The 25,817-nt window shown below is 38.7% G+C and overlaps 1 protein-coding gene across 1 annotated transcript in view; it reads right to left on the bottom strand.

The window, feature by feature from the left end:
- The window catches only part of FNDC3B (fibronectin type III domain containing 3B), a 413,185-nt gene that overhangs the window by 77,684 nt on the left and 309,684 nt on the right, over nucleotides 1–25,817 (bottom strand). Inside the window, exons 15-21 of the mRNA XM_089675519.1 lie at nucleotides 24,131–24,269; nucleotides 22,278–22,349; nucleotides 17,592–17,710; nucleotides 13,229–13,334; nucleotides 9,582–9,754; nucleotides 6,545–6,658; nucleotides 2,523–2,672 (exon numbers count right to left, since the gene is read on the bottom strand). Of these exons, the coding sequence (XP_089531645.1) occupies nucleotides 2,523–2,672; nucleotides 6,545–6,658; nucleotides 9,582–9,754; nucleotides 13,229–13,334; nucleotides 17,592–17,710; nucleotides 22,278–22,349; nucleotides 24,131–24,269 (873 nt within the window). The remainder of the gene's footprint in view (nucleotides 1–2,522; nucleotides 2,673–6,544; nucleotides 6,659–9,581; nucleotides 9,755–13,228; nucleotides 13,335–17,591; nucleotides 17,711–22,277; nucleotides 22,350–24,130; nucleotides 24,270–25,817) is intronic.

The raw sequence follows: 25,817 nt of genomic DNA, 5'->3' as shown, positions 1-25,817 counted from the left end.
ACGCCATTTCTCTTTAGGCCAGTCAATGAGTTCTTTGCAAATTGTAACCTCTTCAGTATGTCATTCTTTCAACAAAGGCACTGTGCAGGGGCTTCTTTCCGATAGCTTGGCTTCACATAGGCATCTTCTATGTGTTACAGTACTCACAGGTATCTTTAGACCCTGAAGCTGATCATTGTCTGAGTCTTTGCCATTTTGGCTATTCTTCAATCCATTTGAATTGTAGTTTTCCATTTTCTTCCACGTCTTTCTGGTTTTGGTTGCTATTTTAAAGTATTTGAGATCATTTTAGCTGAGAAGCCTATCAGTTTCTGCACTTCTTTATATAATTTCTCCTCTCCAATCAACTTTTTAATCAAAGTATGCTGTTCTTCTGAACATTGTCTGGAATGACCCATTTTACTCAAAGAGAAATGCACGTACAAGATTTGCTGCCTTTGTCCTTAACCACTTCCCTACTGCCCTATAGCAGATATACTGCTACAGGGTGGCAGGGGTGCGCAAAATCATGCATATATATATATATATATATGTGATTTAGCACTTCCGGGTAGGCTGCAGCCACGGATGTCAATCATCCAGTGATTACTCGCCAGCGCCCGGTGATTACCGAGGATCTCCGATGGGGAGGAGGGCTGCTTTGTTTACTAACAGTCCTACTCCCTGTTGGCTTGGGCACACTGCTCTGGATGGCTGTGCACAGCACAGCCATCCAGAGCAGTGCGCTTTCAGTGAAGCACCAACACACCGCCCCCTAGTAAAACACTCCCAGCACACAGTTAACCCTTTGATCGCCCCTCGTGTTAACCCCTTCCTGCCCAGTGCCATTAGTACAGTGTCAGTGCTTTTTATTAGCACTGATCACTGTATTGGTGTCACTGGGGACATCAGTGACACCAAGTCAGTTTCCCCCCAGTGTCAGAATGCCCGCCGCAGTCCTGCTATAAGTTGCTGATCACCGCCATTATTGGTAAAAAACATTAAAAAAATTCCAGTATCTATACCCCCATTTATAAGCACTATATCTTTCACGTAAACCAATTAATTTACATGTATTGAGATATTTTTTTTTAGCAAAGACATGTAGCAGAATACATTTTGGCCTAAATTTATGACGAAATTTGATTTTTTAAAAAATTTTTACTGGACATGTTTAATAGCAAAAAGTCAAAAATATTGTTTTTTCCTCAAAATTGTCGGACTTTTATTTTTATAGCACAAAAAATAAAAAACACACAGGCGATCAAATACCACCAAAAGAAAGCTCAATTCGTGGGAAAAATGTAAATTTCATTTGGGTGCAGCATTGCATAACCGCGCAATTGTCAGTTAAAATAACGCAGCACCGTAACGCAAAAAATGGCCTGGTCAGGAAGGGGGGTAAATCATCAGGAGTACAAGTAGTTAAATAAGGGCCACCTGTTTGACACCTCTTTTATTTACAAACCTCACTAATTGATTTCCACACTGCTATTATCTTGAACATGCCCCTTTCACTGAATGATTCAATTACACAGAATAATGACTGTTGGGTCTGTTGCTTTCTATTATTCTACTACACCTACTAGGAAATCATTTGCCATGTAGACATATCATTTATACCCAAAACAGTGATTGATTTGATTATTGATGGTGGACTGCTATTATTTTGAACACAACTGTGCATCTAAATGTATTTGCACTTGGACCCAAGTATACTCTGTAAGCATTTCTAATCTGTGTTTTCATTGGTGGAAGACCTCTGAAAATGAAAACAAAATAACAAAATACAGGGGAACAGAATCAAACCAAATTTGAACACATCCAAGATGATACAATCATATTTTCCACACAAAGTACCATTTTGGGGTTTGTCGAGTACACAAGCTACAACTGTTGGCACATAGTAAAGGCCCAGTTGAAAGAGAAGAGGAAGAGAGAAGAGGAAGAAAGAAAGAAAGGGAAAAGAGAGAAGAGAAAAAGAAGAGAAACAAGAGAGAAGAGAAAAAAGAGAAAAGAGAGAAAAGAGAAAAGAGAGAAGAGTGAAAAGAGAAAAGAAAAAACAGAAAAGAGAAAAAAAAGAGAGAAGAGAAAAAAGAGAAAAGAGAGAAATAAGAGGGGAGAGGAGAAAGAGAAGAGAGGAAAGAAGAGACATTTTACCACATTTAAAGATGATACAGTCATATTTTCCATACAAAGTATAATTTTTGCGTTTGTTGAGGACACAAGCTACAACTGCTAGCAAATAGTAGAGGCCTAGTTGAGAAGAGGAAAAGACAAAGAAGAGAGATGAGAGAAGAGAGACGAGATTAGGAAGAGGAAAAAATAAAGAAAAGAATAAAAAGGAAAAATGAAAAAAAAAAAGAAACAAAGAGACAGCCAAATCACAGAATAGAAAGCCTGGGTGAAAACCATTATTGATTTAATTGCTTGCTAAAAGGACAAAAGTTATAAAAAGGCAGATATTGACCCCACACACTCATTACAGGCATATATATAACAGAAACTGTTGGAAGTGTTTTTCAGCAACCAGGTCATCATACCTGAAGTCTACAGCAGTATTGTGTTGCTGGTAATAAATCAGATATCTGAAAACTGGTATCAGAGCCACTGTAAACTAATTCTGGGGTATCCTCATCCTTTGCCCACTGTAGTCTGTATCCAGAGATGTCCGCACCATTGCTCTCGGGACTCTGCAAAAGAAAATGCATTTTATTTATCCCATAAAAAAAACACCAGAGTATGAAGGAGTTAAAATTCAATTCCATCCTCTGCACTGGTAGCAGGAAATGTGCCTGTAGCATTACGCACATCCAATAACCATTTGTTCCCAACTGACATTTTATAAACTGAGCTCACAATATCTAAACAACGGCAAGTGCAGGCAATTAGCCATTACTGTGCTGCACATGACAGCCATACTTAGAGGTAAAAATCCTCCACTTGCCCTTCAGTCTTTAGTTAATTGTTTCAGAGATGCTGGACGTTCAAAAACTTATTTTAAAGTCAGCAATTCCAGCCCAAACAGGGGGCTTTTGAGTGATGACCTGCATATTGCAGCACTTGTTAGCTTTATCATCAATTTTCTTTATTTTCTGTTAAAAGAAAACATCTCTCATAATGGACAAGAGAAAAAAACTAGTCTAATGTTATCAAGTAACCTGTAGAGAGATAAGACATAACAAACTACCTCCATGTGCAAAAACAAAAACACTACTGCACATATAGGTTCAACCTATACGGGTTTAAATATTAGTGATCAGCGGAATCAGCTTCAGCAGTTTGCAGCCTGTAAGGGGCTAACTGTGGCAGCTCTGTGCTAAAGTCAGAGATTGGCTTCTTCGGCCTGAAACTGGCACATGCGCAGTTGCTTCAAGGGATACATATCTTCATGGGATACTAATTTTATCGCTACACTAACACCGCTCCTTCCTCTCTGGAGGGGTGACACCATGTGTTACCACACTGGGTGACACCAGCCCTAGGCACGCCTCTGATGCCTACTGCCAAACTCCAGGCAAACAACTAAATACGTGTAAGAACCATGACTGAGGCCTGGTTATTTGGTGTAAAACACTTGTCTGCTGCTTATCATTTGGCAGCACATCCTTGTGGTGAGTGAGTGCATTTTGTCCATCTGGTGGGAGGAGATTCACAGTGCAAATACTCTATCTCACTACGGTTGTGGATGTGGATGACGTAAGCTCCATTCACACTCCAAAAGCATTAGTTTTCATTGTGACTTTACATTGTGACTTTGATGCAGCATTGGATGGGTGCGACTTGAATGTGACTTTGGCTGTTGACTTTGACTGTTGCACAACTGTCGCATTGATAACATTAAGATGCATCTTTTACATTGCAGTTTATGGCACTCAAGTCACATAAAATCCTCATCAAAGTAGTGCAGGAGCCCTTCTAAAGTCAATGCAACTTTAAGTCGCATAGATTTGAATGGCTTACTTTTCATGAGCTGTGACCTGGCATGCGAATGTATGTGTCCAAAGTCGCACAAGTGAGAATGGAGCCTTACTGACACTTTAGGATTGCTATATGTTTTTTTGTGGACTTTATTTTTATTTTTTTATCACGTTTTCAATTTATTTTACTGATACTCAGTGCTTCAATTTGTGTTTATATTTCTTAACGAGGGTGTATGTGTATCTACCCTGATTGCAAGCTGCTGTATAGGATAAGCACTTCAGCACTGACTGGTTACATTTTTGGATTTATACAACTAAATACACAATTGAAATACAGTTGTGTCCAAAATTATTCAACCCCCAATGCTGTAAAGGGGTTTAGGGACTATAGTGTACATTTGGAATTGTATTCAGAATCAAATCCTACAAGGACGTTGTAACTACCCAAATGCAACTAAAATGACATCAATTGTTTATGTAATACAGTAGTAAATGGTTCTTATGTGGTTTCTTCATTGCCACAATTATTCAACCCCTTAAAGACTACCACTCTGAAGAACAGAGGTTCATACAGGTGCTTTCCATCAGGTATTGAAAACACCTGTGGATGTCACCGAGCAGCAATCAAGCATAATAAGCACCAATTAGGCAGCTTTAAAATGACTGTGATACTCAGCTCCTTCTAGACATTTACTGGTGTGGTTACAAACATGGTGAAGGCAAGAGAATGGTCCAGGAAGACAAGAGAAGAGGTGATTTCTCTTCACAGGAAGGGCAATGGCTATAAGAAGATTGCAAAGATGTTAAACATACCAAGAGACACCTTAGGAAGCATCATTCGCAAATTCAAGGCAAAGGGCACTGTTGAAACGCTACCTGGTCGTGGCAGAAAGAAGATGCTGACTTCGACTGCTGTGCGCTACCTGAAGCGTAGAGTGGAGAGAAGTCCCCGTGTGACTGCTGAGGAACTGAGAAAAGATTTGTCAGATGTGGGTACAGAAGTTTCAGCCCAGACAATAAGACGCACACTGCGTAATGAAGGCCTCCGTGCCAGAACTCCCAGGCGTACCCCCTTGCTGTCTCCAAAGAATAAGAAGAGTCGACTGCAGTATGCCAAAAGCCATGTGGACAAACCACAAAAGTTGTGGGATAGTGTTCTGTGGACTGATGAAACAAAATTAGAACTGTTTGGGCCCATGGATCAACGCTATGTTTGGAGGAGGAAGAACAAGGCCTATGATGAAAAGAACACCTTGCCTACTGTGAAGCATGGTGGAGGGTCAATCATGCTTTGGGGCTGTTTTGCTTCTGCAGGTACAGGGAAGCTTCAGCGTGTGCAAGGTACCATGAATTCTCTTCAGTACCAGGAGATATTGGATGGAAACGTGATGCAGTCCGTCACACACCTGAGGCTTGGGAGACGTTGGACCTTTCAACAGGACAATGATCCCAAGCATACCTCCAAGTCCACTAGAGCATGGTTGCAGAGGAAAGGCTGGAACATTTTGGAGTGGCCATCGCAGTCACCAGACTTAAATCCGATTGAGAACCTCTGGTGGGACTTAAAGAAAGCAGTTGCAGTGCGCAAGCCTAAGAATGTGACTGAACTGGAGGCCTTTGCCCATGAAGAATGGGCGAAGATACCCGTAGATCGCTGCAAGACACTTGTGTCAAGCTATGCTTCACGTTTAAAAGCTGTTATAACTGTAAAAGGATGCTGTACTAAGTACTAAGATTGAATGTCACTTGGGGGTTGAATAAAACTGATAATGCTGTGAGCACAGAAAAGACATTTGTGGTTATTTCATTATAACTGTTATGTTATATTTGTCTGACCTACAAGTGCCTCTTTAATGTAAATGTAAGCAAGATGACTGAATGATCAAAAGCAATGTCAAACTGGCCAAAACACTCAATTTCAGTGGGGGTTGAATAATTTTGGACACAACTGTACATACGGAAGAGCTGTTTTACCTGCCAAGGGATATGTGTTTCTTCCCTAGTCCTTAGATTTACACAGCTCACCAGGAGAGGACATGATTTTTCTTTGCTGCAGTTCAGTAACTCAGGACTCCTCCCTGCCCCAGTCTGAACTGAAGAGTGAAGGAAATTCAGCAGACTAGCAACCTCATCTCTTCATTACTCTGCTTTCTCCTCCAGTCATCATGCTTCTTGTATTGCAGCTCAACTGATTGGTTCTTTCTGCTGCTTGTCCCTCTGCTAGTCTGAGCTCTGCTATATCGGGACTGCAAGGGGCTGATACCAGGTAAAATTCAGATACTTATACTGCTTGCCTTTAAAAATAATTCTAAGGTATACAAAACTGCATTAACATATGTATTTTTATATCTGCCTTGAGTACAGATTTAGGTAAAATTAAAAGATAAAGTGTTGTGTTTAGATTTACAAACTTTAGAACCATTTCCAAACATGGCTTCAATATAAAACTGTGCTAAATGAATGGTAGATTTTGTATATTTCCGCTGTTTAAGCAGCCTACAAATATGATGAGCACATGTTCAGTCAGAGCAATGATTTAAATTCTGTCTCATCAGTGAAAGCATTGTGAAAGGAGGGCTTCAATAAGGGGCTGGATTTCTGACGACACCAACATTTTTTTTTAAAGCAGGCGCTCATCTTACCTCCCAGCTTACATGTACACATGTGTCAGAGAAGAATGTCAAAACTGGAGGCCTGCACTGTGCGGGTGGTCCTGCTGCAGTTGTGACTTCTGTAGCGTTTGAATAAGGCCCATACTGAAATTTTAAAAATATATATTAGTTCCATTCACTCATTAAAGGCTTGCTAAAACCTGTGGTTAAGAATTCATTAAGTCAGATTCTATGATACTGTATGTTAAAAGTTTAAAAGCAAAATTTTATTTTACTAGTACATTCTGTTTAATGTATACCAAAACTATCACACTGCCACTGTTTTTATCATACCGGTAAATTATTGACACAAGCTTTTGAAATTGAAGGATGAAGCACTGTGCAACTAACTTGTAAAAGGAACTCTACAAATTGAAGTGATTGTAAATGCTCTTTTTTTATTTTCGTAAACACACAGCTTTATACTTACTTACTTAATTCCACTGCACAGAGCAGCCCCAAACCTCCTCTTCATGGTTCCCTCGCCGGCACTCCTGCTCCTCCACTCCACTGAGTGTCCCCAATAAAAAAGGCTTTCTACGGGGGCACTCGTACAGGCTTACTACTGAGCTTCACTGTCTGCTTCTATTAACACAGACAATGGGACTTGGCTCTGCCCCCTGCTCCCTCCTCACTGACTTTGACTGACAGTAGCAGGTGCCAATGGCTCCCACTGCCTCAGTAAACCCTGAGAGACCAGTAAGTGAGGGAAGAGAAGAGCTGCAGACATGCATAGTGCTGGATAGAATGAGGACTCAAGTTAGTAAGAAGGAGGGGGGGGGGGGAGGTGAGGGGGGATACTGATGCCTAAACATTTTTTATTTTAATACAGGTCAAAATTAAGGTCAAAAATATTTAGACTTTAGAACCACTTTAATCTCATGAAAAGTTAAAATGTTTCTAAAACTTAAATTTTCTTTTTAAATAACAAACATGTCATAATTACCTGCTCTGTGCAAAGGTTTTGCACAGACCAGCCCTGATCATCCTCTACTGGGGTCCCCTGCCGACACTCCAGGTTTCTTCCCCTATTCTGAGGACCCCGGCCAAGCAGGCCACTTGCTAAGGGAATATTCATGTGGACTCACTTCTGAGGCCCATTGCCTGCATCCATTGTCACAGCCCCATCTCCAGGTCATTTCTCAGATTTGATTGACAGCAGCAGGAGCCAATGGCTCCCATTGCTATCAGCCTGCCCTGTGAGGAGGGAGAGAGTGAATAGAGCTGCTGCTCTCATGCACATCACTGGAGTGAGATCAGGCTCAGATAAGTATAAGGGGGGGATGAGCAAGTAACTGCACACAGTAGGTTTCTTACCTTAATAGATAGAATGCATCAAGATAAAGAAAGACCTTAAGTCCTCAGAACCACTTTAATAGCTGCAATACTGTAATATTGAATTCTGATTGGTTATTATGCTTTACAGCAATTTGCATAATGCTTTTGCTGTAAGCATGGCCTAAACGGCTTTTGACTTGGACAAAGGTTACCATTAATTATCAAAATTGTAAGCTATAGACAATATTTTGCTCTCATAATCACCTCAATATTAAATATAACAAATTCCTAATTTGTGATCTTGGAAAAAAAAACTCTTCTGGTCAACAGTAACTAGAGGTAAGAACATTTTTAATAATAATCCATCCCACTTGAGGTGCACAACTTAAAAGAGAAGTGTGGGATTTAATTTTTTCCCCAAATCACACTTACCAAGGTGGATACAGCATCAGGTCGATGCTTCATCTGTCGGCTCCAAGGGTGAGCACTCAACGATCACATGACCGCTGATCACTGATTTCTCAAAGCTGCACTGAGCAGAGAAAGTCACAGATGTCTGCTCTGACACCCCCTGAGTTCACTGGAGCACTGGGCTGTAGAAGGGGAAGGAGCGGCTGGCTCAGGTTCTCAGCGGATCCCTGAAAGGGCTGAGCCAGGTGCCACTTCAGACTCTGGGGTGGATCCTGTCTTTAAAGTCGGGATATTTCCCCAGCCTTGACAGGCTGAGTGGCGTCAGCCGACAGCGGGCTTCAGCCTGCTGTCATCTGAAAACGGGTCACAGGAGTGCAGAACTTTGACTGTACTTCTCCTTTAATAGTGTCAGAGCCATGTCTATAAAGCCCGTGTTCTGTATTGTACAGTTAAGATATTTGGATTTGTGTGGATAGATACACTCATTTTTCCAGTCACCAGAGGAGCTGAAGCTTCCACTTTAGTGGAAATCAAAATCTGTGATCAGTAGTATAACGCTGACCATAAACTAGCAGAACGTCAACATTCATGTTTGTCCACAGTGACAAGAAAACTTGAAAGAGCAGGATGGAAAATTTTTCTCAAACAAACAAATTTCTAACAGTGAATGTAGTTTTCATTCAGGAAATTATAACCATTCCAAAATCAACTGTTGAGAGTAAATATAATTTTGAAATACTTTCAAACGAAATTCATTGAATACTCTTACAAATTGTTAATTTGAAAATCTATCACCAGCTTAACTCTCAAGGACTCTTCCTTCCCAAGATCCCCACTTTTAGGTGATATCATCGGTAAAACAATTGCGTTGGGGTGCATTAGGATCCATGACAGTTATTAACATATGGTGGTGTGATAACATGTTCTCATTTGCTGTCCAACCTCACCATCTCCAGATCTAACATATTAAACAGCTCAGTCCTTGAGCTGCCTCTCCCTCTCCCAATATGCAATGCTGTTCAGAGACTGCATGAGGTCAATATCAAGTCAAATTCATTACTTGCCCTGTCTGCATTTACAACAAATATGTTTAATAGTATATTATTGAACCCAGAGTTGCAATAATTTCTCTTTTATATCGGTCTAGAGTTCTGATTTAATTTACAAATAATATGGATATAACAGAATTTTAAAATAAAAAAAAAAATCCACGTTTGAAAATGCAGAGTGAAAACATCATTAACCATTCAAATAAACAATTGTGTATAATGATGGCACTGAGAAAACATGTAAGAAATTATGCATGGTGCATGAATTTGCATAAAACAGAATCACTTACTCCTCCGTCATTCAGGGCTCGTACTCTGAAATTATAAGTGCTTCCAGGAAGCAGATCGCTTACTGTACATTCCAAATCACTTCCATGGTAGACCTCAGTGGTATGTCCTCCAGGTACACCGAGCTCTAAGCTGTACTCTGATACCTGGCACTCTGACCCCATTACAGGGGGATCTAAAGAGAAAGGTTAGTGTTTGGGTAAATCAGAATGCATAATTGAAAAACTGCATATCAAAATTTAACATGTAACACGTTTCAATCATTTTAAGAACACTTACTGGTAGACGAACCTCAGTGCAACATTGAGGCATTGTCTGTTCTTTAACATGCTAGTAAACTCTGGCATTTAACCACTTCCATACAGGGCACTTTTACCCCCTTCCTGCTCAGGCCATTTTTCAGGTTTCAGCACTCTCACACTTTGAATGACAATTGCGCGGTCATACAACACTGTACCCAAACTAAAATTTTATAATTTTCTTCACACAACTAGAGCTTTCTTTTGGTATTTAATCACTGCTGGGGTTTTTATTTTTTGCTAAATAACAAAAAAGTCAGAAGATTTTGAAAGAAAAACACATTTTTCTTTGTTTCTATTATAAAAGTTCACAAACAAATAATTGTTCTTCATAAATTTAGGCCAAGATGTATTCTGTTACATGTCTTTGGTGAAAATAACCCAAATCAGTATTTATTATTTAGTCTGTAGGAAAGTTATAGAGTTCACAAACTATGGGATATATCTGAAAATTGATCAATCCTGAAGCACTGACGGCCAGTCTAATTTCTTGAGGCCCTCAAATGTCAGAGCAGTACAGATATCCCCCAAATGACCCCTTTTTGCAAAGTAGACAGTCCGACATATTTCATAACAGGCATGACGAGTTTTTTGAAGTTGTAATTTTTTTGTCATAATTTTTCGGAAAATGAAGAAATTAAAATTTTTTTTTTTTTTTTTACGTACTGTCATCAGTGCAGTACAGCATCATCATATACCTGGCATGGCGGTGATCAGGGACACTGGTGACAGTATGAAAAAAAAAATTTATAATTTTTTTTTTTAAATGTTTTTATTTTCAATTTTTTATAAAAAATGTTTTCTCTTTTTTACATTTTTTTTCATATTTCACTATGACCAAAGTAGTATAATGTTACCATAGTAACATTGTACTACTTTGAGGAAGTAATCAGTATTTTTTTTTTCTACACAATATGCTTAAAGCATTTTGATTCATTCAGGGTTTTTTTTTGTGATTAGCTGTGATTTGGCCACAGCTAATCACATGATACAGCTGGGCTGTGATTGGCCCAGCTTGTGCATGTGATCGCTGTGACCATTCACAGCTAGACACACTTGTATACAATGGATGGCATGAAAGGAAGCCATTGATTGTATACAACTGTCATGTGACCTGCTGTGATTGGTCACATGATACTGGCATACTGCTGCACCCCCAGATGTGTGATGTGTATAACCCATGTGCATTAATACTTTTGTTCTGGTTAGTGTACCCCTGTCCCAAGAGTGGATTACCTTTCACGAGTTCATGCACTACTGTCCGTCACGGATAAACCACACGTGCCATTCATAGGCACTCTGAGTTGGTACTCTCACACGAAGGATATTCCATTATTCAGGAATGATTATATGAACTTTTTTTTAGCACCATTTACTAGTTTACATCATTATTGCACTTATTTGCACTTTGTTGACTTTACATGATTGTTTATGATTGTTAACATGCATTTATAGCGCTGCACTATTACTTCAACATATTACTTTAACATTATTCAGGAATGATTATATGAACCTTTTTTTTAGCACCATTTACCAGTTTACATCATAATGGCACTTATTTGCACTTTTTTGATTTTACATGCGTTTATGATTGATAACATGCATTTATAGCGCTGCACTATTACTTTAACATATTTATATTCTGGGACTGTTGCCAATACCCTGAGTGCTAGCTGCTACCTTCATATCTATACCTATATTTATATTTATCTTGTGTAATACCATTTTTAGTAGTCTATATAATTTTACCAGCGCTCGCTTTATCATTATTTTATGCATAAAATGTGCAACAAAAGGCATGAAAAAATGCACAAAAACACTACACTCAGGTGTGAATAGGGTCTTAAACAAAGCCCTCCAGGGGCAAGCTGTCATTGCTTCCATCTTCACCTGGTCTTCCTTCTGGGTTCGTGGGCTTTGGCCGTGAATGCACACATGAGTCATGGCCATGGCACACAGCATGAGTATGTCATCCTTCAGAGTGCATGCGCTGGTGACATCACTGGCTACAGCAACAGCAAATATCTCCTAAATGATGCATGTTTGGAGATATTCACTGTACCTACAGGTAAGCTTTATTATAGACTTACCTGTAGGTAGAACTGAAAAAGTGCAGTGTACTACTACTTTAAGTATTAGGATTGTGACAGACTATTAATTGAAGAACTAGTACACCAAAAACTGGGTTTTTAGTAAAAGCATTATACATGAGGGTCTTTCGCTACATGGTGTTACTGCTCATGAATCTAATATTAAGTTAATACTCAAGAAGAATAACAATCTTTTTTTAGAGGAATGGACAAACACAGTAGGGGGGCCTTAGATTCCAATATGTAAAGACTAACATAACTAGTTTCGGCAAAACAAATGAAGATTATTTTTTTTCTTTAAGGGGGGGGGTCATTTTCTTTTAATTATTTGCTATCCAGTTATTATATGTTAGAGAAAAGCTCCAGCGAGCTGCTGGAGGCTTAAATGGTACCAGTCACCACTGGGCATCTGTGATAATCTCCATTCTTGAACTGTTAATACAGTGTAGCCTTGCCTTTCAAGAAATGCTTGTTTTTGGCAATTTATTTGTAATCTCTTCATCTCATAGCATGATAGTCAGGTTGAGTGTCAAGCTGCTAAGATTGCCCTGCTTCAAGTCTAAACTCTGCTGCTCTGCTGATATCAGATGCTGAAAATGCATATACTGCCAGGTTACATGAAAGAAAAAGTAAATACTTTGATAACTGACAGATTTACACTTTTTAGCAGCTAGACAAAATGCCTGTTATCAGCCCTGAGCTAGCCTCAATGGGGGCCTAACATCCATACACTGAGCTGATATTTGTGCCCCAACAGGAAGAGATTCCAAGTGATGACATTGTGCAGGCATGAACACACACACTTATTGCTGAGAGAAAAACGGTCTAGTTCTCTTTAAGTGATCGATAATGCAGTATACCAGGTTTTATGTAAAATACAGTAACATTTCCCCCACAAACATCTACATCAGAAAACTAAACTAACGCAGGAGCCTCTGTTGTAACCAAATACATTTTTCCCCTGCCTGGCCTATCCTGAGTAAGCGTAGTGTTGACCAACTCTTGTACTCCCATTAATACCAAAGTCTGATCACACTAATGTCCCATAAAAAAAGGCCAAAACCAGCTACCCATCTTCAGCTCAGCACACACCTTTTAGGAGAAACTGCATGTGCTCGAGCTAGCAAACACTGCACAACTACCATCAGGACAGGTAGTGCAGACACTGACCCTCAATCATGCAAACTGCTTCTGTTTACTATTGGAAGGTACAAACATAGAAAATGATAAATCTACCATAGATGTCCTACAGGTACTTACCCCATTGTAAATGTACTTCTTTGTGCTTTGGTTTGCCCACCACTCTTGGTGCTTGACAAGGACCTGGTGCTACACATAATGTGCGAATAGGCTGACTTTCAGAACACTAAAAAAACATTGTTCAGGTAAAAACATAATTTAGACAAATCAGTCACTAAATTTGCCAGAAAAAAATGCTACTACTGCACTGTCACACTTTTATCTTTCTCCAGGTGCTGCCATTTTATTTCATCTTAATGGCGTAATTAATTGTTATGTTTTACAACTATATGGGAATGGTTGCCTGGTTAGACAAATCATATGCATGGTTTCTGGTAATGTGAAGTCTTGATCAACTTTTTGCCAACCAAAAGCATAAGGCACCATGGGAAGTCTGAAAGAGTGGACAGGATTTACTAGCACATCAAGGATTACATACAGCATGCTTTGGCCTTTTGCGGGTGTATAATACAGTGAACAAAGAAATGATCACAGCTATAGTTATCATTATAAATTAAACACAGATTAACTGCAGCTAAACAGATTTGGTTTTTATTAAATGTTTTAAAGCTGAACTCCAGAAAAACAGGTAAATACATGAAAGATGTACACAAACTGAAGCAGTTGTACCTGCCAAGGGATTTGTATTTCTGTCCATCTAGTACTGAGATTTACACAACTCTGCTACACAGCACAATCAGAGAGATGACACCACAAACTATAGAAGGAATACAGTGGTGTCTTCTTTCCACCACAGCCTGCCAACTGGACAATTAAGAAGGGGCAAAAGACTGATGAGGTCATCCCTCTGCTTGCTCATTCCTTGTCAGAACATTTGCATTTACTATACCAGTCTCGCTCCCAAATTATGACTCTCCCCTATCTGAGTGTTGAAGTATACGGGAATAAAAAAAAGGCTGATACCAAGTGAAATTCAGGTAGTTACACTGGCTGCATTAAAAAAAATACTGATTTATAAAATGACTTGCATATTGTAATGCTATTCTTTCTTACAATATCTCTAAATAAATAGTTTGTAAACAAAACAAAAATACTGATGTATGAATAAATACCTAGCGGCATTCGTGTCTCTTAAACCTACCCAAATTTCAGTTTTAAAATAAATTTTGAGGACCTGGGTGAATGAATCTGAGCATATGAAACCCCAGGTAAGCAGAGTGAAAATTGCATGTATAACAAACATTGAACCCAGAGACTTAAAAGCTATCTTTTTTTATGTGCAGTTCATGCTTATTCTTGAACCTAATCCTGTCCCTGTCTCTTCCAGGACTCCCTAGTTGTCTTGATGTGCAGCATCATTAATTAATAGGTTGGCATCAGAGGTAAACACATAGCTCAACTTTTAAAGAAAAATTCAAGATTGTATACGATTTTAGCTGCATTAATATCTGGGTTTATTTATCATGTATGACATAAAGTAGAAGGTAACCTCTGGTAATGTTTTGCTTCCATGACATGTAGAGTTTCAGCTGTGCCACTTTGTGACAAGTTTATTTAAAGTGGAACTAAAGGTTCAGGTGTTTTTTTTTTTTAATAACAAATATGTCATACTTACCTGCTCTGTGCAGTGGTTTTGCACAGAGCAGCCTCAAACCTCTTCTTCTTGGGTCCCCCGCTGGAGCTTCTGGCTCCTTCTCCCTGCCCCCCAAAAAAGTTGCTTGCTCTCGGGGCACTTGTGTGTGCTTGCTCCAGAGCGACCTCTGTGCATCTATAAGACACACAGAGCGTGACTTGACCCCGTCCTCACTCCCTCCTCACTGTCTGTGATTGGCAGCAACAGGAGCCAATGGCTCCCACTGCTGTGTCTGAGCCAATGAGGTGGGAGAGACCCGAAAGAGCTGCAGCCTTCGTCGTACACATCACTGGATAAAGATCGGGCTCAGGTATGCATTGAGGGGGGAGGGGGCTGAGGGGGAAGCTGTACACTTAAAGCAGAACTACACTGCATAGTGCTATTTAATTCACTTTTAATATTCAAAGCAAACTCCCCCATCCATCCATGTCTCCATGTGTTATTTTGCTGAGAAATTACTTGTATACACATGTAGCATTTACTTCCTAGAATCCATCTACCCTTAGTTCAGGCATGAAGGCAGGAGGGTGTGCTTAGCTGAGAAAACCCCTCCTCCCCTCCTGAAGACTCCTGGGAAGTATGGCATTTGCCTAGGCATGAACACCAGGAAGTAACTAAAAAAATGTAAAGAAAAAGTTTAAAACAAGTAAATATAATATACTTTCCTATCTATTCACTAATGATGGCAGCATAAGAATTAAAAATAGTCAATGTTGATTAAGAGAGTGAAGTTCCGCTTTAAGATTTTTTACCTTCATCCAAAAAATGCATTAAGGAGAAAAAAGCTTCAGCCGTTTATATAATAACAGGTGACAACAAATTTCCTTGGCAATAATGGCTATATCTCTTCTCTAAATGTCAATGAGAAGACTCTACACTTGGAGAACAGGTTTGGGCCACTGGCAGTTCAAATTCATACAAAACCAAACACCACATTCACACACATAGAAATATATATATATATATATATACAGTTGCAAGAAAAAGTATGTGAACCCCTTGGGATTATGTGGAGTTTTGCATGAATTGGGCATAAAATGTGCTCTGAACATCATCTAAGTCACAACAATAGTAGAGCACAGTCTGCTGAACATAATACTACACAAACATTAGATGTTGCCATGGTTTAATTGCACATAACATGTAAACATTCACAGTGCAGGTAGGAAAAAGTATGTGAACCTTTGGACTTAATAACTGATTGACCCTCCTTTGGCAGCAATAACCTCAACCAAACGTTTCCTGTAGTTGCAGATCAGACCTGCACAATGATCTGGAGTAATTTTGGACCACTCCTCTTCACAAAACTGTTTCAGTGTAGCAATATTCTTGGGATGTCTGGTGTGAATCGCTCTCTTAAGGTCATGCCACAGCATTTCAATTGGGTTGAGGTCAGGACTCTGACTGGGCCACTCCAGAAGGCGTATTCTGTGCTGTTGCAGCCATTGTTTTGTTGAATTACTTGTATGCTTTGGGTCATTGTCCTGTTGCATCACCCATCCTCTGCGGAGCTTCAGTTGGCGGACAGATGGTCGTACGTTTTCCTGCAAAATGTCTTGATAAACTCTGGAATTCATTTTCCCATCAATGACAACAATCCGTCCAGGCCCTGAGGCAGCAAAGCAGCCCCAAACCATGATGCTCCCTCCGCCATGTTTTACAGTGGGGATGAGGTTTTGATGTTGGTGTGCTGTGCCTTTTTTTCTCCACACATAGTGTTGTGTGTTCTTCCCAAACAACTCAATCTTGGTTTCATCTGTCCACAGTATATTTTGCCAGTAGTGCTGTGGAACATCCAGGTGCTCTTTTGCAAACTTCAAACGTGCTGCAATATTCTTTTTGGACAGCAATGGCTTCCTCCGTGGTGTCCTCCCATGTACTCCATTCTTGTTTAATGTTTTCCTTATTGTAGATGTGTCAACAAAAATGTTAGCATGTGCCAGAGATTTCTGTAGGTCTTTAGCTGACACTAAGGGATTCTTCTTTATCTCATGCAGCATTCTGCGCTGTGCTCTTGCAGTCATTTTTACAGGATGACCACGCCTAGGGAGAGTAGCAACAGTGCTAAACTTTCTCCATTTGTAGACAGTCTGTCTTCCCGTGGACACATGAACATCAAGGCTTTTGGAGATACTTTTGTAACCCTTTCCAGCTTCATGCAAGTCAACAATTCTTGATCGTAGGTCTTCTGAGAGCTCTTTTCTGCGAGGCATGGTTCACATCAGACAGTGCTTCTTGAAACCAGTAAACCCAAAACAGGTTTGTGTTTTTTAAGGGCAGGACAGCTGTCAGCAACACATCCAATATCATCACACTGATTGGAGTCAAGGTTGGCTGACTCCTGGCTCCAATTAGCTCTGGGAGAAGTCATTAAGCTAGGGCCTCACATACTTTTTCCTCCCTGCACTATGAATGTTTACATGTTATGTGCAATTAAACCATGGCAACATCTAATGTTTGTGTAGTATTATGTTCAGCAGACTGTGTTCTTCTATTGTTGTGACTTAGATGACGTTCAGAGCACATGTTATGCCCAATTCATGCAAAACTCCACGTAATCCCAAGGGGTTCACATACTTTTTCTTGCAACTGTATATATATATACATATATACACACACATTAGGTTTTCTTGGAAAACATAACTTAATGCAAATTTTAGAAAAATTTAAATCCCTATTAACAGGTAAAAGACTAAAGACCCAAGCCTTTCTTCTGTCATACATATAACACATTTTCATAATTACATAATTACATATAACATATATTTATGCTTTCAGAGATAAACCTACCTGACTGTGTCCCCCTGTGCTGATTGAGCACACACGGAGCTTGTATAAAGTGCCTGGCTTCAAGTCATTGCAGGTATATTCTGTTTCAGATCCACTATATGCCACCTTCCACTGCGATGCTGTAAAATTATGATATCATTATCATAGTATCACTCCATTAGCCATTAAAATAACAGGGAACAGAGGGCACTGATGTAACCATTGCATAGATTACACAATCAAAACATGAAGCTTTGCTGCAGAGAGTATGGAAGGACAAATGGATTACCAGTACCTAAGAGAATCTTGTTCATATTCAGTGATCTTTTTTCAAAATTCAATAACTGATTTGTACTGTAGTGCTATACTGCACTGTTCTAGCACAGTTCAAAATATAGGTAAAATAAAAACCAAGAAGTCTTCAGGATTATTTTGTTATTGAGATTTTTACAATGGCATTTGCTCTCAGCATACATGACTAAGGTGTCCATGTCAAGTCGGTTAATGCAGATTGGGTACCAAGAAAACTGGAAATCACTTATCTATTTAAGTAAAATGGGGAGGGTCACTTAACCACAGGCCCTGTGTGGGTTTTCCTAGGGTTGTGCTTTGCAATTTGCAAATTTAATTTGAAGCACAGGCTGTTGCTACTGAAATATGGCACTTTAAAGTTGGGAGGTTGCCATTACCCAATGAATGTGCCCTAGGACTCTTGACATGGGCTTTATGGTCAGGTCTGCCTGTCAGTATTTCAAGCAGACCTGATTGGAAGCTCAGTGCAGCTCTATGGGCAGGCGAGTGTAAACAGACTTTTGTCCGTTTTACATCCACCTACCTCCAAGTCCATCCAAGTCCAGGATCTCCTGCTGAACAAAGTGCAGAGGATTCTTATTATTTTGGAGCTTACTGAACTTAAAGTATAACTAAAGCCTAGGAAAATATCTTACTTAGGGTTTAATACTGAAGAACTATACTTTTTTTTGGGGGGGGGGGGTTGCTTTTTAAAAATCAATTGTTATACTTACCTTTCTGTGCAATTCTTTTCCAGCAGTTTTCTCTAAATTCCCCCTGTGTCCTACATGTGGATGCACATCCCCCAGTGATGACAGTGTGCCATTTTCTCTTGAGTTTTAGTCTATGGACAAAGGCTAAATGTGGTGTCAGCAAGCCAGTCTGTAGTCCAAAACAGGAGCAAGCAGCCTAGGGTGAAAATGCCACTCCTCAACAGATGTACTGTGACTGAGCCTTGTCACCCTACAACAGGAAGTGTACAATTGGCAGGATCGCCAGGTGAAAATAAAGAGACAGAAACAAGAAAAATAAAGCTAATGTAGCTGCTACATTGTACTGGACAAAGGATTGCTATTTTTCTTGGAAATACTCTTTAAACAGATCTAATATGGGAAAGGGCACACAGTGAAGGTTCATAATAAGAGTCATTTTAATTCTTGTAAAAAAAAGGGCTATTACACTAAGCGCACGATTTTCCATTTGCCATTTAAAAGTAAGAAGGCAGAAGGGTGATTGATGTAGCATTTGTCCTAACTCCACTTATGTCTTAAAACTGCCCAGCATGTTTTTGTAGCTAAATGGTCCCTAACTAGGCATATCAAGACGCAGCAAGGCACAAGTTGACAGTCCTTGTATTAATTTCAGTAAGACGATATTTGATAATGACATCCATATATCTGTTTAATAAGAGAGCTGATGGAGCACATCTTTCGCTCTCTTTAGTTTACATTTAATTTTATTTTCCTTGAAGTAAAACCTCTATAGAGAACAGACTTTAACTTCTAATGACCTTTTTCTAGGAATTCATTAGCTGTGCACTAGCAATAGTAACAGTGTAATTGGTAGAAGTGACTATCACTCAGTATTTCATCCTGACTATACTGTGTCTCATCTGTTTGTGCAGTGCTCCCTAACATCACCCTGTCCTTTCCTGTGCTTTTAGATTAATGAGTAAAAATGAATATACATTGCCCATCAAATAACTCTTTAACTTAAATGATCTCAGATAAGCCAGCACATTTTTAGATTAAAGCATTTTATTTAGTTTTAAATCAGTTATTTGAAATTAATGTGTTGAGTTTGATATTTTGTTTACAATCACCAACATTTCTAAAAAAAAAAAAAAACCCTGCAAATTATACATCTTTATTATGTACAGTTAGGTCTATATATATATTTGGACACAGGCACAATTTTAGATTTTTCAGGTATTTACCAAAACATATTCAAGCTTTAGCTATATAATGGATATGGGCTGAAATGGCACACTCTCTGGTTTAATTTGAGGGTATGTACATCAAAATTGGAGGAAGGGTTTAGGAATTACAGCTCTTAAGAGTAGCCATCACCCCTTTTTCAAGAGACCAAAAGTAATTTGACAATTGAATCAAAAGCTGTTTTATGGCCAGGTGTGGGCTACTCCTTCGTTATTTCTTCATCAATTAAGCAGGTAAAAGGTCTGGAGTTGATTCTAAGTGTGGTATTTACATTTGGAATCTATTGCTGTGAACCTACATCATGCGTTCAAAGGAGCTGTCCATGCAAGTGAAACAGGCCATTTTAAGGTTTCAGAAACAAAACAAATCCATCAGAGAGATAGCAGTAACATTAGGAGTGGCCAAATCAACAGTTTGGTACATTCTGAGGAAAGAAGAAAGCACTGGTGAGCTCAGCAACATAAAAAGGCATGGACGTCCACAGAAGACAACAGTGGTGATGATCGCAGGATCCTCTCTATGGTAAAGGAAAACCCATTCACAACATCCAGACAAGTAAAGGACACTCTCCAGGAGGTGGGCGTATCATTGTCAAAGTCTACAATCAAGAGAAGACTTCACGAGAGCAAATACAAAGGGTTCACCACAAGGTGCAAACCATTGATAAGCCTTAAGAATAGAAAAGCCAGATTAGACTTTGTTGAAAAAAACATCTAAAAAAGCCAGACCAGTTCTGGAAAAGCATTCTTTGGACGGATGAAACTAACAGTAATCTGTACCAGAATGACGGGAAGAAAAAAGTGTGGAGGAGGCTTGGAACGGCTCATCCTCCAAAGCACACAACATCATCTGTAAAACATGGTGGAGGCAGTGTGATGGCATAGGCATGCAAGACTTCCAGTGGCACTGGGTCATTGGTGTTTATTGATGATGTGACAGAAGCAGCCGGATGAATTCTGCAGTGTTTAGAGATATACTGTCAGCAAAGTTGATTGGACGGCGTTTCACAGTACAGATGGACAATGATACAAAACACACTGCAAAAGCAACCCAGGAGCTTTTGAAGGAAACAAAGTGGAATATTCTGCAATGGCCGAGTCAATCACCTGATCTCAACCCAATTGAGCATGCATTTCACTTGCTAAAGGCATAACTAAAGGCAGAAAGACCCACAAACAAAGAACAACCGAAGACAGCTGCAGTTAGAGCCTGGCAAAGAATCAGAAAGGAGGAAACCCAGTCTTTGGTAATGTCCATGGGTTCCAGACTTCAGGCAGTCATTGCCAGTAAAGGATTCTCAACAAAATATTAAAAATTAACATTTTATTTATGATTATACTATATTGTCCAATTACATTTGAGCCCCTGAAAATGGAGGGACTGTGTATAAAAATGGTTGCAGTTCCTAAAATTTGTACTTGATATTTATGTTCAACCCCTTGAATTAAAGCTGAAAGTCTGCACTTCAAATTAATTTGGATTGTTTCATTTTAATTTATTCTGGTGGTATACAGAGCCAAACGTATGAAAATTGTGCCTGTGTCTAAATATATATGTACCTAACTGTACGACGGTAAAACATAAATATAAGAGAATACGGAGTATAGTTGAATAATAATTGAGCTCTGACACTTTTCCAGAGAGTCAGCTTATTTCTGTGCTGTATAACTTCTGATTTGTATACAAGTTTTTAGGAAGGCTTTGATGTAACCTAGGCTTTTGTCCCCATTTAGTTTTTCATACAGACAACATTTAGGTATGGAGGCATACCTGGGATACAATTGTTTGCACAAATAGCAACAATGTATAGAACAGATTTCATGAATGTCAATTCTCATCTTTAAACTACTAAAAACAAATTCATAACTTTGTTACTGTGGGTAACTATACATTTTATTTCTTTCTACCATTTTGAAGATAAACTTTTTTAAAATGGTTCAGTGCAAATAATACTATTAAATGAAGATGTGAATTTACCATTAGTCACAGTAGGCCTGTAGCCCAAGGTGAATTTTCCCAGTATAGACTTAGTTATACATTTTTTTTCCATAATTAGTAGAAATTAAGCTCATTTACGTGTTGTTCCTCTATTTTAAACCAGGTTAGGATCAGTAAAACAAGTATTTTTTTTTTTTTTTTAAAGAAGTGATTCTAGCAAAAGTGTGCTGCTTTGGAGTGCCAATGGTTGTGTGCCTACTGGAAAAAAAGCACGAGGTTCCAATACATCACTGATGCCAGAGAACAGTGGTCAAGCCTTAGCAATATATCCTTTTGACTAAAGAAAGTGCAAGAAGCTGTAGTTTTAAACATCTTTGACATACTATCACTCTATCACATACTTTGCACAGTACCAGATTATATTTCAACAGTGTATAAAGCTTTTTTTCTTTGTCCTTTGTCTATTCTTGATAAATGCAATTTACCTGTACCTGAAAAATGTTACTAGAAGTATAATTGGAGTCCCTGCAGTTAAACACACCTTCAAACGTCCCTTCAGAAATCTCCAAAAGGTATTTCAGTATTTCAGAGCCACCATTGTCCTCGGGAGCATCTGAAAGAAGGATGTTGATAAGCAGTTTAGTTCTTCCTGAACATACTATTGATAGATAAATTAGTAAATAAAAAAGACAGAAAAGTTTAAACGGAAGAGGAAATTTAAAAAATGAACACTAAAAGTAAATTGTTATAAATTACATTTACAGTATCTAGCAGAAAATAGGAATATGAAACATGCTAATAGTAACAGTAAAAAGACTATGTTATATTACTTGTCCCTCCTTCTTAGATTGCAAGCCCTAATGAGCAGGGCCCTTTGATTCCTCTTGTACCAATTGATAATTGTAATGTCTGCCTGATTTTGTAAAACTGCTGTGAAAATTGTTGGCAATAAATAAATGCTGTATAATAATATTAATACTAATAAAATGGAAACCCTGCAACGTGATTGACGTAAATTTTTTTATTATTGGCGGGGGGGGGGGGAGGTGTCAATTAAGGTGTTTTTAACTGTGTGGTTGCTCTGCTAGTGGTGATATCTGCAAAACTAACTTAACGAACATCTGCATCACTGGCAGATTAGAAGTGCATTTGTCTGAATCCATATTTGTTATTTTTGGTGATTCTTTGAAATAAAGATTCACCAAAATACAGTCAAGTGGCTTGTTTCCCAGTTGGAACATAAGGGGTGTTTAGCATTTTTATATAAGATTGCATACTGGAAACTACAACAGACCAGGCTATTATTGAAGGACTGAATGGCAGATTCAGCAATTCTCAAGAACAGCTGAAACATGCAAGACGTGTAATTTTTTTCGTATTCTTCTAAGATCACCTATGAAAACAATCTGATGAAGGATTCAAGTTCATAGACTTAGAGTGTGCTTGCTGTTCTATGATTCTGCACATTGTATTAATATGTTGTATTTCCAGACACCATCTACTTGTGCTGTCCTGAATTGTGTCAGCAGAGGCAAGCAGTACTGTTTTCTATACTGGCCAAGAATCACCATATATGCAGAAATATAATTCAATTCGGATAGAGGATTTGTTACCAATATTTGTCAACAAACGCATCCCTTCAAAAGAGAATCACCAAGATCTGTCATTTTTTTAGTTTTGGGTCTATACAGCAGAAATGTTACTGTCACCAAAAAGCTTTCAAAGACATATTTGGCATTAATACTTGGTGAATCTGAGGATTTCCACTGAATTCCCACAATGCTTTTTTCACATTTGCCTCAATTTTGCTGCACATTTAGCAGCCAGCATTTCAAAAACAAACAAATGTGCAGTAAAAGTAGGCAAATACAGACAGAATGGACTCCTACTCTTCAGGGTCTACTTAGACAACTGTATAACTGTTTGCAAAAGTTTAGCACAAGTCTTAGATTAATTGCATGCCTTACAATGTAAACCTTTTTTCATAAAGCATATTTATTTTAAAGCTTCATTTTTTTGAATAGCATTGTTCAAGAAAAACTTGAAACCAGAATGTCAGTCTACTAAGAAATGACTGTGCTTGTCTTATCTATGAGCATGATAAGAGCAATGTCTGTCTGAATACCAATGAGTCTCTATTTCATTCATTTCACCAGAGACATGTTGTGCAGTTATAGACATTTATTAAAATGCCACATCCATCTTTATCACTGTGCAGTTTTATTCTTTTTGTTACAGAACTAGAGTAAAGATATTTCTAGAGCAAATACAATACAATACATTACAAAATAGTATGCTGAGCATTTAACTTTTACATTTACCTCTTTTTTTTATCGGAGCACAATTCAATACCCAGAAAATATTATCTTTTGATTGAGTAAATACTGTACATACCCCACTGAACAGTAAAGCCATGTGCAGTGACAGTGCCCTTTACTATAGGTCGAGAAGGAGGTCCCGGCCGATCTGGACTTGTCGTGCAGACCAATACTTCACTTGGACTGCTACTTCCTTCAACATTGGAGGCAATAAGCTGTAACAAAGACAGGGGATGAATATATGAAACACAACTTTCAAATATCAATCGAAAAATTGTAATGCAGATTGATAAAGTAATACAATTTTAATTAATTTAGTAACATTAGTAGTCACACACACACTTAAAGCTAAACTCAGGGATAAGCAAATAATGCCTAATACAAACGGCATGTGTACTCTTCCTTGACTCTTTGTGTGCTTTGTGTATTTCTTCCAGATTTGTGCATTACTCCAGTGTAAAATGTTCTTTCTCTGCAGGAGATTCCTGTACAAAGACCAGCCACTGCTGCTCTCTTTCCATTTGCAGGGTGACTGGTCTTGTCTCTGCAACCACCTGTGGTTTTTCGTAGGCAGCATGTAGGTAAAGATAACATCTATGAAGGTGCACAAAAAGTGGATTTATATCTTTTGTGTATGTTAAAGTAGTTCTAAAGACACAAGGTTGTTTACCTGACATAAATGACCTTGTCATATATAAAAAGCACTTAACTAGAAGTCCTGTTTGTAAGGTTTAAATGCATGTAATTGCTTTTTATTCTATGTGATATTATTATTTTGCAGTGTTTTATTATGTGCCAATTTTGTGCTAAAATATTAGAAACAGGATGTAAATAATATTTGATACTTCAGGATTCTAAGACTCCATACACACTTTTAATAATGCTGGTAGCATTAGCTGTGTAAAGTCATGTTAAAAATGTGAGTTTTTTAGCGTTTTTTGTGTTTTTGCAGTAGCGTTTAGCGGCGTTTTGCTGAGTTTTTTCGCATTTGTGGTTTTTAGCACTTTCTTTTACCCCAAAAAAATTTGTTTTGCGTCAAAAAAACTTCCAAAACACTGGTTAGCCGCAATTTACTGCGTTTTGCCGCGTTTTACAGCGTTAGAGCATTTTTTACAGCTAAAAACTCCTCTAGAAACCCACTAGTCCTGGGTTTTTTTTCCAGCCAAAAAACACCCCTGCCAAAACACGTTGATTACAGTCTATGTGTTCATGAACACATAGGATAACATGCTGGGTGGGGGGGGGGGTTTACTGGCTCTAGAAAAAAATGTCAAAAGCCAAAAACAGCAGCTGTAAAAAAGTCCAGTGTGCATGAGGACTGAGCCAGAAAATGTTCTTTAAACCATCATTTTGTAGCAGGTTTGATAAACTATAATGAGGATCAAAACAGGCTATGCCACAAATCTAATAAGCAAGTACAGAGGCATCTTATTTGTTTCCATAGGCTCCCAAGGGACATTTTTACCAAAGGACAACATTTGAACCAGTGTTTTAGGTACAATTTACTTTCACATTTTTTTGTGGGCAAAGTGGTAGACTGTGTAGTCCAATTTAAACTGAATATAAAGCACTCAGCACAGCCTACATTTGTAACAATGATCACATTGCATAGTGATGAGAAAAGCAGTGCAGCCTGTATGTCTAACTCTTAGCAGAAGTCCTCACGCACGTGTACATGGAAATGTATGATTTCTATATAGATCCCTGTGCCTCTCAAGCCAGCCAAACCTGAAAGACCCCCCTTAAAGTGGTTCTAAAGGTGT

The sequence above is a fragment of the Staurois parvus genome, unplaced genomic scaffold, assembly GCF_062004578.1.
Source record: "Staurois parvus isolate SC_StPar_1 unplaced genomic scaffold, SC_StPar_1.0 ptg000155l, whole genome shotgun sequence".
Lineage (NCBI taxonomy): Eukaryota > Metazoa > Chordata > Amphibia > Anura > Ranidae > Staurois > Staurois parvus.
This window is presented reverse-complemented; position numbering and strand designations above follow the sequence as displayed.